The sequence below is a fragment of the Rhinopithecus bieti genome, unplaced genomic scaffold (genome assembly GCF_001698545.2).
Source record: "Rhinopithecus bieti isolate Rb0 unplaced genomic scaffold, ASM169854v2 scaffold_38123, whole genome shotgun sequence".
NCBI lineage: Eukaryota > Metazoa > Chordata > Mammalia > Primates > Cercopithecidae > Rhinopithecus > Rhinopithecus bieti.
This window is the reverse complement of record NW_016816276.1, coordinates 504,703-517,810: the sequence shown is the minus strand read 5'-3', so window position 1 is coordinate 517,810 and position 13,108 is coordinate 504,703. Positions and strand designations below refer to the sequence as shown.

At 41.6% G+C, this 13,108-nt stretch overlaps 1 protein-coding gene across 2 annotated transcripts in view; it reads right to left on the bottom strand.

Moving 5' to 3' along the window:
• The window catches only part of SCD5 (stearoyl-CoA desaturase 5), a 176,347-nt gene that overhangs the window by 49,095 nt on the left and 114,144 nt on the right, over window positions 1-13,108 (bottom strand). For both annotated transcript variants that reach the window (XM_017854766.1, XM_017854768.1), the window contains exon 3: window positions 8,474-8,679. In XM_017854766.1, the coding sequence (XP_017710255.1) occupies window positions 8,474-8,679 (206 nt within the window). The remainder of the gene's footprint in view (window positions 1-8,473; window positions 8,680-13,108) is intronic.

Below are 13,108 nucleotides of genomic sequence, written 5' to 3'. Positions count from 1 at the left end.
GAGTGCAGTGGTCGGATCTTAGCTCACCACAAGCTCCGCCTCTGGGGCTTACACCATTCTCCTGCCTCAGCCTCCCGGGTAGCTGGGACTACAGGCGCCTGCCACCACGCCTGGCTAGTTTTTTTTTTTTTGTATTTTTTAGTAGAGACGGGGTTTCACCGTGTTCGCCAGGATGGTCTCGATCTCCTGACCTCGTGATCTGCCTGTCTCGGCCTCCCAAAGTGCTGGGATTACAGGCTTGAGCCACCGCACCCGGCCCAAACCAATATTTTTCATGAGCCAGATGCTAAAAATCTTCAACAAAATGTTAGCAAATTAAATCCAACAACATATAAAAAGAATTATACACTCCAACTAAGTAGGATTTATACTCGGTACGCAAGGCTGGTTCAAAATTTGAAAGTCAAAAAAAAGAAAAAACAAAAAAACCACAAATTTTGAAAGTCAATTAATGTCATCTATCACATTACAGGCTAAAGAAGAGAAATCACATGACTATATCAATAGATGCAGGAAAAGCATCTGACAAAATGCAACACCCATTCATGATAATATCTCTCAGTAAATTCTCAATGATAAAGAATATTTACAAAAAATATACAGCTAATGTCATAATGGTGAGAGACTATATGGTTTTCCCCTAAGATGAGGAACAAAGTAAGGATGTACCCTCTTATCACTCCTTTTTGACATTATATGGAAGTCCTACCTAATGCAATAAGGTAAGAAAAGGAAGTAAAAGGTACACTGATTGGGAAGGAAGAAATAAAACTGTCTTTGTTTGCAGATGACATGATTTTCTTTGTAGAAAATCTGAAAGAATCGAAAATATAAAACCATTCCTATAACTAATAAGCTATTATATTAAGGTTGCCAGATACAAGGTTAATATACAATAGTCGATTTGCTTTCCCACATACCAGCAATGAACGAGTGGCATTTGAAATTAAAAACACAATACCATTTACATTAGCACCATAAAAATGAAACAAGTTTAAATCTAACAAAACATGTACAAGATCTGTGTGAGGAAAATCATAAACACTGATGAGAGAAATCAAAGAAGAACTAAATAGATGAAGAGTTATCCCATGCTCATAAATAGGAAGACTCAATATTGTCAATGTCTGCTTTTCTCAACTTCATCTATATTCAACGCAATTCCAATTAAAATCTCAGCAAGTTATTCTGTAGATATTGACAAACTGATTGCAAGGTTTATATGTGGAGGCAAAAGACTCAAAATAGCCAACACAATATTGAAGGAGGAGAACAAAGTTGGAAGATTGACACTACTTGACTTCAGGACTTACTATAAAGCTGAAGTAATCAAGACAGTGTGGTACTGGCACAAGAACAGACTAATTGATCAATGGATTATAACAGAGAGTCTAGAAATAGACCCAAATAAATATAGTCAAATGATCTTTGACAAAGGAACAAAGGGAATACAATGGAGAAAAGGTAGTCTTTTTAACAAATGGTGCTGGAACAACTGGACATTTGCGTGCAAAAAAAATGAATTCAGGCTGGGCGCAGTGGCTCAAGCCTGTAATCCCGGCACTTTGGGAGGCCGAGACGGGCGGATCATGAGGTCAGGAGATGGAGACCATCCTGGCTAACACGGTGAAACCCTGTCTCTACTAAAAAATACAAAAAACTAGCCGGGCGAGGTGGCGGGCGCCTGTAGTCCCAGCTACTCGGGAGGCTGAGGCAGGAGAATGGCGTAAACCCAGGAGGCGGAGCTTGCAGTGAGCTGAGATCCGGCCACTGCACTCCAGCCTGGGCGGCAGAGTGAGACTCCGTCTCAAAAAAAAAAAAAAAAAAAAAAAAAAAAAAAGAATTCAAACACAGACTTCACACACCTCACAAAAAGAGACCCAAAATGGATTATAATTCTAAATGTAAAACACAAAACTACAAAACTTCTAGAAGATAACATAGAAAATCTAGATGACTCTAGGTTTGACAATTACTTTTCTATATGACATCAAAGGGCATGATTCATGAGAGAAAGAACTGATAACCTGTACATCATTAAAATTTAAAATTTCTACTTTGCAAAAGATACTGTCAAGACAACGAAAGGACAAGCCACAGATAGGAATAAAATATTTGCAGAAGACATATTTGATAAAAGACTGTTATCCAAAATATACAAAGAACTCTGAAAACTTAACAATAAGAAAGCAATCTGATTTAAAAATGGACCAAAGATCTTGACAAACATCTTACTAAAGAAAATATATAGATGGAACAATAAGCGTATGTCATCAGGGAAATACAAACTAAAACAACATTGAGATACCACTACATATTAATTACAATGGCCAAAATCCAGAACACAGACAACAACAAATGTTGACAAGGTTTTGGAGCAACAGAAATTCTCATTCATTGCTGCTGGGAATGCAAAACGATACAGCCACTTTGGAAGACAATTTGGCTGTTTCTTACAAAACTAAAAATATTCTGACTGTACAATCCCACAATTGTGCTCCTTAGTATTTACCCAAAGGAGGTGAAAACTTATGTCCACACAAAAACCTGCACATGGATGTTTACTGTAGCTTTATTATTACCAAACCGGGAAGCAACCAAGGCATCCTCCACTGGGTGAATGGATAAATAAACTTCAATAGATCTAGACCACATTTTGGTCATTATTCAGCACTAAAAAGAAATGGGCTATGAAGTCATGAAAAGACATGGAGGAAGCACAAATACATATTGCTAAGTGAAAGAAGCCAATCTGAAAAGGCTACATACAGTATGATTCTAACTATATGACATTCTGGAAAAAGCAAAACTATATAGTGGAAAGATTAGTGGTTGTCAGGGCTTGGGGGAAGGGAGTGATGAACAGACAGAGAACAGAGGATTTTCAGGCAGTTAAAATACTCGGTATTATAATACAATAGTGGATACATTTGTCATTATACATTTGTCCAAACCCATGGACTATACAACACCAACAGTGAATCCTCATGGAAACCATGGACTTTGGGTGACAGTGATGTGTCAATGTAGGTTCAACAGATGTAACAAATATTCACTCTGGTAAGGAATGCTGACAATGAGAGAGGCGATGCATGTGTGTGGGCAGGAGGTACATGGGGTATCTCTGAACCTTCCTCTCAATTTTGCTAAATTGAAACTAAAACTGCTCTTTAAAAAAAAATGAGCCTTTAAAAACAGCAAAAAAGAGGGTATCACTGAGAGATGTGATGCTTATTCTTGGGAGGCAGGAGAGAGGACTAGTGGTAACAGACTAGGGGACGAATTGAGGTGAAACAGGCCTCAAAAAGATTCTAGATATTCAAGTGCCTTTCTTCCTGGAATGGCAATATTTATACATTTTGATCTCTTCCCAAGGCACCAGAACAGAAGTGATTTGCTCTTTTGAACCATTCCATCTATTTTCTCTCAGTTTATCTCATCACCATGGCAATGAGGCAAGGACCTTGTTTTTATGTGTCTGGACTAGCATCCTCCCTGGTTACTTTAAAAAGGCATGACAGTGTTTACATGTAACCTCTAGAGGAATGTCTTCCCTAAAATGGGACTCAATGGAATAAGCAAAGCATTAGGAGAAACAGTCTCTGGATTTTATCTTCATTTTGCCATCTGAGAAAGATGATTTGAGACTCCAGTTTCTGTTCATTAATGGAGACAGGCAGGCTACCCACTTGGTTCCCAAAATATGACTGAGGAATATGAGATGACTAATTGCTTTGCTTAAGGCAGAACAACTGTGTGGCTATGGCAGAGACTGCTAATTGTTCACCCCTTATCTATTCACCCTTCCTTCCTTAGAAACAAAACCAAGATTTTATTCCAGGGTCCAATGTATTAACCAAGACAATACATTCCCTGTTTTCCTTGGGTACAGATATGGTCAATGAGAGAGAAGTGGATAGGTTGTATCTTGTAGGAAGACTCCTTAAAGGCGACCGACTCAACTCAGCAATGTGCTCCCTTCGGCCTCCCTGATTCCCCTTCTGGTTGGAGCTTTAGTGATCAGTTTGCACCATGAAATGACACTGAGAATGAAAGTCCCCTGCTAAGGATGGTAGAGCAGAATGATAAAGGAATCCCAGTTCTCTACTGACCCTGCAGTGCTGCCATGTCCTCCCTGGACTGCCTGTCTCCAGAATTCTTTTATATATAAGAGAAATAACCTTCTGTCTCGTTTAAGCTAAGCACAATTCTTGATGGATCCACACTCAACCTTATGAATGGCTCACCGATAGGTTCACCCCAACATTTGCAGGGTTCAGGCCCGGAGTATAGGTGGAAGTCCCCAGCCTGAGGTTCATCCCTTTTCCTTTCCCCATTTGCTCTGTCCCATTAGGTGGATATCTGAGCTCACACTTTTAAGCTTAAGTCCCTGTGCTAACATTGCCCCTTGGCCACTCTTCAGGCCTAGGCTCTATGTATTTCCTGTTGGGAGGATGGATCCCAGGAGGAGGCTGCTATAGGCTCTAGAAGTGAGCTCAGGGCATTTAGGCAGGAATCCAGGGTATGGCCCAGAAGTCAAGGAAGGTTTAGGCAGGTGGCATGTTCCTTTGGCCCTGTGATCTATCTCCTCACTCTGTGGAGAGAAGTGTGGCCCTTTAAGTCATAAGACCTAGGACAGGGGCCCTAGTTGTCAGAGCCTAGAAGCAATACCACTGGTTTCTCTCCCTTGCACCTCCTAATGGCTGCCCTTTACACAATTTACACATTGACAGTGCAGCAAAATGTGGTTTAGTCCAGTTAACTACTTGTTATGACAGCCTTGGTAAGACTATCTTTTAGGGTCTGGAAGTATAGTTTGAAATGTGTTGTTTTCCTGTTCCTACCTTCTCTCTTCCATGAGACAGTACAATGGAAAGCTGATTAAGAATGACTCTCTGCCAAGCTTTTCTTTAGTAAGTTGTTATTAGGATGGCTCAGCAAAAGTTTATCAATCAACTGCAATATCAGTGTTAGTGTCCTGAGTGGACTGAAGGAGGTGTCTCTAAATCCTCAGTTTCTATCACCTGTTTGAGTAAACTCTCCAAGAGGCACTTAGCTGATTGATCTGCACAAGCATTGCACCCTGGGAGTGTGGTAGAGTCAGCTATGAATTCTGATTGCCTCCAACTGGAATAGGGCCTGTTCCTCTAGGAAAATCATACAGGAGCAGGTGGAGATTCAGCCCACGAGAAATGTGCCACTGAAATGACCCAAGTCTGGGCCCCAAATGCAGCTGGACACCTTTTTCTGTTACTCAGGAAGCTCTCCATTCAGCCCAGGGTAGCAAGAACTGAGATCTGCTGTGACGGTGCCTGACACCAGGATCCACCCTTTCAGCTCATATCCCCACATATAATGACTTCGATTCCTGTGAGGACTCTCCTCTCCACCGCCTAACTGACAGGACCGGTAAAGCCAGCTTCACAAACATGAAAATATCTGAACAGTTGACTGCCTCTGTGTATGTTGGAAACTTGCTTCATTTAGTTCAGTGATTCTAAACCTTATTTTGGATTACAGATCTCTATGTTCTCTACGCTGTATAATTACCACAGGACTTCAGTGCTCACCCACACATCTGAGGACTGCTGGAGCCCCTTTCAAACAGTAAAGTATAATCACAAGAACATTGAGTGAATAATCTAAGATGCATGTACTTCTAGCTTCATCTTTCTATCTACATTTCACTAGTTTGCTCACAGGATGTATTACACAAACACACACATACATATCAGGACGTTTTGACATCTTAAAAACCTTTCTGGCTAGGGAAAACCTGGCCTTCCTGGGCCTACGCAATTCCTAGAGATAATAAAGGGCCCCGCCAGGAGCATGCCTTTAACATGCAAACTACATGATCCAGAGCCATATCTCCCCTGTTTGGCCTGTACTCTCAAAGAGCAGTATTCCTCTACCTTAATCATTCTGGGGCTAGACCAGGCAACTAGGGGTGACCTCTATAGTTTAGAACGTGTTCTAAATTTTAAGCTGTATCCTTAGCACTGATTCCCAGTAGGAGCTCAATGATATATGTGACATGATGATATGAATGAATGGTTTCTGATAGCCAAAGCCTCCTTTAGTCACTGAACTGGTGATGAAAGATGTTCTCAGATGACTATTCAGGGAACTTGCTGAAATAGTCTTTGTTCTTCTTCCTGCATTTAGAAATAGTCTTTAGACATATGTGCCGCCAGTACACACATAATGAATCAGATTACATTTTTTTATGAGAAAAGATGAAGAAAATCTTCCATTTTTATGGTCAGAGAAACCCAGACTATTATATCCGGCTCATTTCTCATTAATAAAACAGAAAATCTTTTGCCTTCTTATCTGAGCTCTTCAAATTAATCTAAGGTCTGATTGTCCCAAAGCATTACTAATTATATAGCAACATCATTTGTATCACAGAATTGGAAATGACGTACATAGCTAACCAGAGTGATGGTTAAATAAACTATGACATGCTCAACTGACGGAATCTTCTGAACCTTTGACAATGGTGTCTACAATACAATCTGAGGTTAAGAGTGAAACATAAAATTACATATGTGATATAACTGCCATCATGCACCATATATGAAATAGAAAGAGATACTACTGAATATTAATAGTGTCTGTTTATCTGTTAAGACTGTGAATGATTTTCTTTCTACTTCTCTGAATTTTCAGCTTTTCTGTAATGACCTTTAATATTTTACACTCACAATGAAAATCAACATCAATAAATCATTGAATTGCTAATTGAAAACATCTTGTTGGCTGGGCACGGTGGCTCATGGCTGTAATCCCAGCACTTTGGGAGGCCGAGGAGGGTGGATCACTTGAGGTCAGGAGTTCAAGACCAGCCTGGCCAATATGGTGAAACCCGTCTCTACTAAAAATACAAAAATTAGCCGGGCATGGTGGTGCATGCCTGTAGTCCCAGCTACTCGGGAGCCTGAAGCAGGAGAATCGCTTGAACTCAGGAGGCAGAGGTTGCAGTGAGCCAAGATCACGCCACTGCACTGCAGCCTGGGTGACAGAGCAAGGCTCCATTTCCAGAAAAAAAAAAAAGAAAAGAAAACATCTTGTTATTTTCTGCTTTAAAACTTGATACTGGGTATTTTCACCTAAAAGAGCTGAATTGATACTGGGTGTTTTCACCTAAAAGAGCTGTATTGAGACGTACAGAGAAAACCTTACAGTGAAACCAACAGAAAGCAGTGATGGAAACAGAGAATTCTCTAGTCTAGCAACTGCCTGTGTAATAATAACAATCGCTGACATTCACTAAGCTCTTACTGTATGCCAGGCATCTTCCATACATTTTAAAAATATCTTCATAAAAGCTGTAGGAGATAGATATTACTGTTACTCCCATTTTACAGATGAAGCTGAGACTTAGAGTGGTTAATTCATTGCTAGTAAGTGGAGGAGTCAGAGACTTTGATTCCAGCAGTCTGTCTCCGTGGTCTGCCAGTTTCTCACTATGTCTACTGCTCCCCGCAGTGTAAAAGGAGAGGCTTTGGGGGAAAAAAGCACAGTCCTAAGCCATCCTTCCTTTCACGCAAAGATTCTTGTGTTGAACAAAGGCATGGCCTCCATGTCCATTTTCAGACTGAGAAGGAGATTCTGTTTAGGTAAGTCCTCAGATGACTCCTACCCATTGGTGGAGATGGTCACTAGTAGCCACTTATTCAACATGTTATCTCAAGGTTCTAATTAGAGTGTGGTCCATATGTTGCCCATCTTTGTACATAAATCTATTGTTTTAGGTGCTAAAAGCTCATCATAGCCAAACTTTACAGACCCAGACCAACCTGAGAACAAAGGTCGCTCTCTACTTGCCAGCACGATTATAGGCACTCTTTCTTCATGTGCTTACAAAAAGAAAGCAGTTTCATCCTGCAAATGCTGGCCAACTCAATATGCTCAGCCGACACCATCAGGGAATATGAGTGCTTTGAGGCCCTCTGTTGAGCGGTCTCATTTTCTCTGCACAGAAACCTACTAGTGTTAACGTTTCCATGAGTGATGGGCGGGGGAGAGGTTTCACTACAACAGAATTTCAGAACAGGAGTAGGATACCTGGAGAGAGTCCAGTCCTTTTGGAGTCAAGTAGAGTCAAGGGTGTCACTAAAATGAAGCAAGTCCCTCTTCTGCTACTCCAGAGAATCATGAATGGGGCAGTGGGGAAACACAGAAACAGATTCCATGAAATCAGCCATGCAAGATTAGTCTGAAGGTAACGACACTGGGCTTAAAGGAAATCCGTTACAAATGAAACTTATAACTCAAAACAAATGTGCCAATGGGCAAAATTTAATGAGCAAAAGGAAATTAATAAATAGAGATAAATCTTATAAATATGGCCAAATTGTTAGGACAAATGCTTGAGAAGAATGCTATGGGGTTGTGAGTCCACCTCATTGTGCTGTTTCTATGTCCTGGCCCCTGAGAGAGCTCTCTGTCATCCGCATTCACTTACTTTCTCTGGATCCGGACCACAGGATCGGCAAGCAGGTCAGTGACGTCAAGCTTTCTCCCCTTCTCAATAACATCCGGATGCTTGCGAACAAACAGCCACCCGATATGGGAGAAGAAGAAGCCCCGGCGGGCATTGTGGGGGTCAGCATCCGTCTCTGAGTACTTGTGGTGGGCTCGGTGGTCCCTGGACCACTCGAAGATGTCATTCTGCAGAGAGAATGAGAGCCTGAGTGAAGAGAGGAACCGCACCGCCGGGCATCCTCCTAGGAATCCTCCCAGCCTCCCCTCCCCCACCAGTCCTCACTGCTGGTTTCACATTCCTCCTATCTTCAACCCACAGTTCCTCAACCTCAAGTTCAATCCCCTGTGGTCTGGAGTGGTTTTCATCAGAACAAGAGTAAATCTTCACTTAGCAGGGATCTCAGCTTATGTGTGGGACGTACCCACTGCAGGAAGTTCAGGCTTGTTGGGTGAATTAGTGCAGAGACCTGAAGGAAAGCTCTGGTGGGGGCGACTGAAGTCTCCTAGATCATTTGTGCCAAGAAAAGAGAGATTTTTTTTTATGGCTGCACCGTATTCCATGGTATAAATATACCACATTTTCTTTATCCAGTCTATCACTGATGGACATTTAGGATGATTCTATGTTGCTATTGTGAATAGTGCTGCAGTGAACATACATGTGCCTATGTCTTTATAGTAGAATGATTTATATTCCTTCAGGCATATACCCAGTAATAGGATTGCTGGGTTGAACTGTAGTTCTGTCAAGATCTTTGCAGGGACATGGATGGAGCTGGGGGTCATTATCCTTAGCAAACTAATGCAGGAACCCAAATACCACTGTTCTCACAAGTGGGAGCTAAATGATGAGAACACATGGACCCATAGGGGAAAAAAACATACTGGAGCTATCAAGGGTGGAGGGTGGGAGGAGGGAAAAGATCAGGAAAAATATCCAATGGGTACTAGGCGTAATACCTGGGTGGTGAAATAATCTGTACAACACACCCCCATGACACATTTACCTATGTAACAAACCTGCATATGTACCCCTGAAGTTAAAAATTTAAAAAAATGAGGGAGACATCTTCTTAGGATGAAATCTTGGTTGTCAGAAGAGAGGGGCAGTCCTGAGTATGAAGGGTGCCAGTTCTTGGCCCAGATGTCTCTGCCTCTCTCCCTACTTTGATGTTCTTCATGTGTGACTCACATAGATCAGGAAGCCAGCAGATAAAAAAAAACCCAAATGGCTACTTCCCCAAATCTCTGCAAACTACCAAGGCACCAGTGGCATCATTTTAGGACTGCTCTAACAGAGTATAACAGAAACAGAAGGGGGACAACTTTGGCTCCTTGGGTGTATTGGCAATCCACCAAGTGGAGAGGCAGCGGTGGCTGAGGAGCGGGACAGCACTCACTGGAGCCCCAAAACAGACTCTGGTGCCCCTAGAAGGACAGGCAGCAGAGTCTGCCCAGCCCACAGAGCTGAAGTGGGGCTCAGTGCACGTGGGGAGCACACCCTATTGGACCTCTTGTAATGGGAGACACGGGAAGGTGTCAGGGGGCTGAGCTATCAGGGGCAAGAATTGATGGCATTTAGTCTGTTACAATTAGTGAGAACTTAGCTATAGCAATGGGTCAGTGAGATCTACAGACATTCAATTTACACTAATTTTTTTTAATCTGATGATGCTTTCAAAACTTTGAGAAGACGAATTAAATTGGGAAGTAGTGCTTTCGATAGGAAAATCTGAAAATAAAAATAAATTTAAGTATTATATTGCATTAGCTTTTTCTTTTTATGACAATAGTAATAATCTTCTATGCCATAATATTCAATACTGGGTAATGTTCTCATTAGGAGTCTACCATTTCATAGAGATTGGCTTCATCCTTCTGATGAGAAGGGAAGAAATTGTTTTGTTCTTGTTTGTTTTTCGACAGTCTTGCTCTCTTGCCCAGGTTAGAGTACAGTGGTACAATCACATAGCTCACTGTAGCCTTGATCTTCTGGGCTCAAGTGATCCTCCCACCTCAGCCTCCCAAGTAGCTGAGACTACAAGTGTATGCCACCATGCCCAGCTAATTTTTTTTTTTTTTTTTTTGAGATGGAGTCTTGCTCTGTCACCCAGGCTAGAGTACAGTGGTGTGATCTTCGCTCCCTGCAACCTCCACCTCCTGAGTTCATGCAATTCTCCTGCCTCAGCCTCCTGAATAGCTGGGATTATAGGCATGCACCAACAAACCCAGCTAATTTTTCCATTTTCAGTGGAGACGGGATTTCGCCACATTGGCCAGGCTGGTTGAAAATTTTAAAAATCCACCTAATCCTTGGGTTTTGGGGGAGAGAGAGAGGAGGCAGAAAGTTCCAAGAAGTATATGTTCAGCTTTGACTATAAAGAGAGAAAACAGGAGCCTGGCAGTTTATGTATATCAAAAATTATAGCCTGGCTTACTGTAATATGAAAGAGGTCTTTAGATTTTACAGTGTATTTAAACATGGTGGTTGGAAAGAGTGAAAACATTTTATTATTTAGAATCACATAATTTGGAGCTGTAAAAGAATTTCAAATGTCAATCAAGACTACTGTGGTCTAAGAAATAATGTCTTCCTTTTGCATTAGTTTATTGTTTTTATTGTAGTGTCCATGTGAACATAACATAGAAAGAACACTCTGTCCCCTATTCACAGATGGCAAAATTAAAGCTTAGAGGACATTTATACAAGCTCATCTAACAAATCAAAACAATAATAGAATAAATATGGCACTTCCTTTGTTCTCAGTTCACATTCCTATCAACAAGATATTTCCCTTATTCTCCAAATGTTGCAGGGAGGGGTCTTTTATAGAAAACTTTCATTCATCTAGTTAAAAGGTTATATTGGCTTGATATGGTTTGGCACTGTGTCCCCACCCAAATCTCATCTGTAATTGTAATTCCCACGTGTTGAGGGAGGGACCTGGTGGGAGGTGACTGAATCATACGGTCAGTTTCCTCCATGCTGTTCTCATGATAATGAGTGAGTTCTCACAAGATCTGATGGTTTAAAAGTGTGTGGCAGTTTCCCCTTTGCTCTCTCTCTTGCTCCACCATAGGAAGACATACCTTGCTTCTCCTTCCCCTTCCACCACGATTGGAAGTTTCCTGAGCCCTCCCCAGCCACACAGAACTGTGAGTCAATTAAACCTCTTTTCTTTATAAATTACTCAGTCTCAGGTAGTTATTTATGGCAGTGTGATCATGAACTAATACATGGCTGTTTAATTCAATGCCATGCAATCTTGTAGAAACTCTACGTGAAGAGTTTCAAATAGCTAGAAACATTATTCTCACAAAATTAATTATAATACAACAACAAAAAGACCCACGATGATGAAGACGAGTTGAAACAGAGATATTTATTTTCATTCCTTTCACCTGGATACCTTTCCAACAGAAGCCACTTGACTGCAACAGTGGAATGCAGGAAGGGTTTTGGCCACATTCCAAATAATCAAGCACATAATCAAGCCAAAAATACTTTGATGTATTTTTTAATCCTTTGTTATTGCTGTGTTTTCTTTTTCTTTTCTTTTTTTTTTTTTTTTTGAGACGGAGTCTCGCTCTGTCGCCCAGGCTGGAGTGCAGTGGCCGGATCTCAGCTCACTGCAAGCTCCGCCTCCCGGGTTTACGCCATTCTCCTGCCTCAGCTTCCCGAGTAGCTGGGACTACAGGCGCCTGCCACCTCGCCCGGCTAGATTTTGTATTTTTTAGTAGAGATGGGGTTTCACCGGGTTAGCCAGGATGGTCTCGATCTCCTGACCTCGTGATCCGCCCGTCTCGGCCTCCCAAAGTGCTGGGATTACAGGCTTGAGCCACCGCGCCCGGCCTGCTGTGTTTTCAAGTGTAAAGCTGAGTCCAGTGAAAAAGTGACTCAAAGAATAAGATGTGTTTTCTAGTTCTTGGGAACTTGGCAGTAATTTCTTTAAAAAAGAAATTAAAGAACAAGATGTGTTTCAACGATAGAGCAGAAAGAGAGAAAGATTTATTTGCTTACCCAATCACCTTTCTTCCCTACTTACCTGCACTTTTGTCTGCTCTGGAGTGATTGGGAGTGGATGGGCAAGGGAAAGAACCTACCTGTGAATACATTTGTGTTGAAAGGTGTGGGGACCTAGAGCTCATTTTCGTACAGTCGGTATCTGCTTTAGCAACAAGCAGAGGGGAAAGCTGAGGATTAATGAGGAGGGAGAGATGGCCCAACCATCTCAACCTCAGGAGGCGGGGAGTGAACGGAGATAGACTGTGCTGGAAGCTGTACCCCCAGCGGTATAATCTGATAATCTCTCTTCCTCTTAGTGTTTTCAAGGTGCTGATAGCTCTTGTCTAAAACTATGTGTGCCACTCCATCACCTTTGCTGCACAGGAAACAAAAACAATATTGAGGCATACAGAGATGACAAATGCCCATCATGAACTGACTGTCAAGTATAGGTAATCCATCTGTTCATGTTCCGTGTACATATTCTGGTAGCGACATGATGTTGAAATCAGCAGTAATGCCTGAAGCCAAATACTTAAACATTCAAACAAATCAATTAACAAATTATTGTATTAAATTTGCAACTTAGAGTTTATACTGAATTGTAGG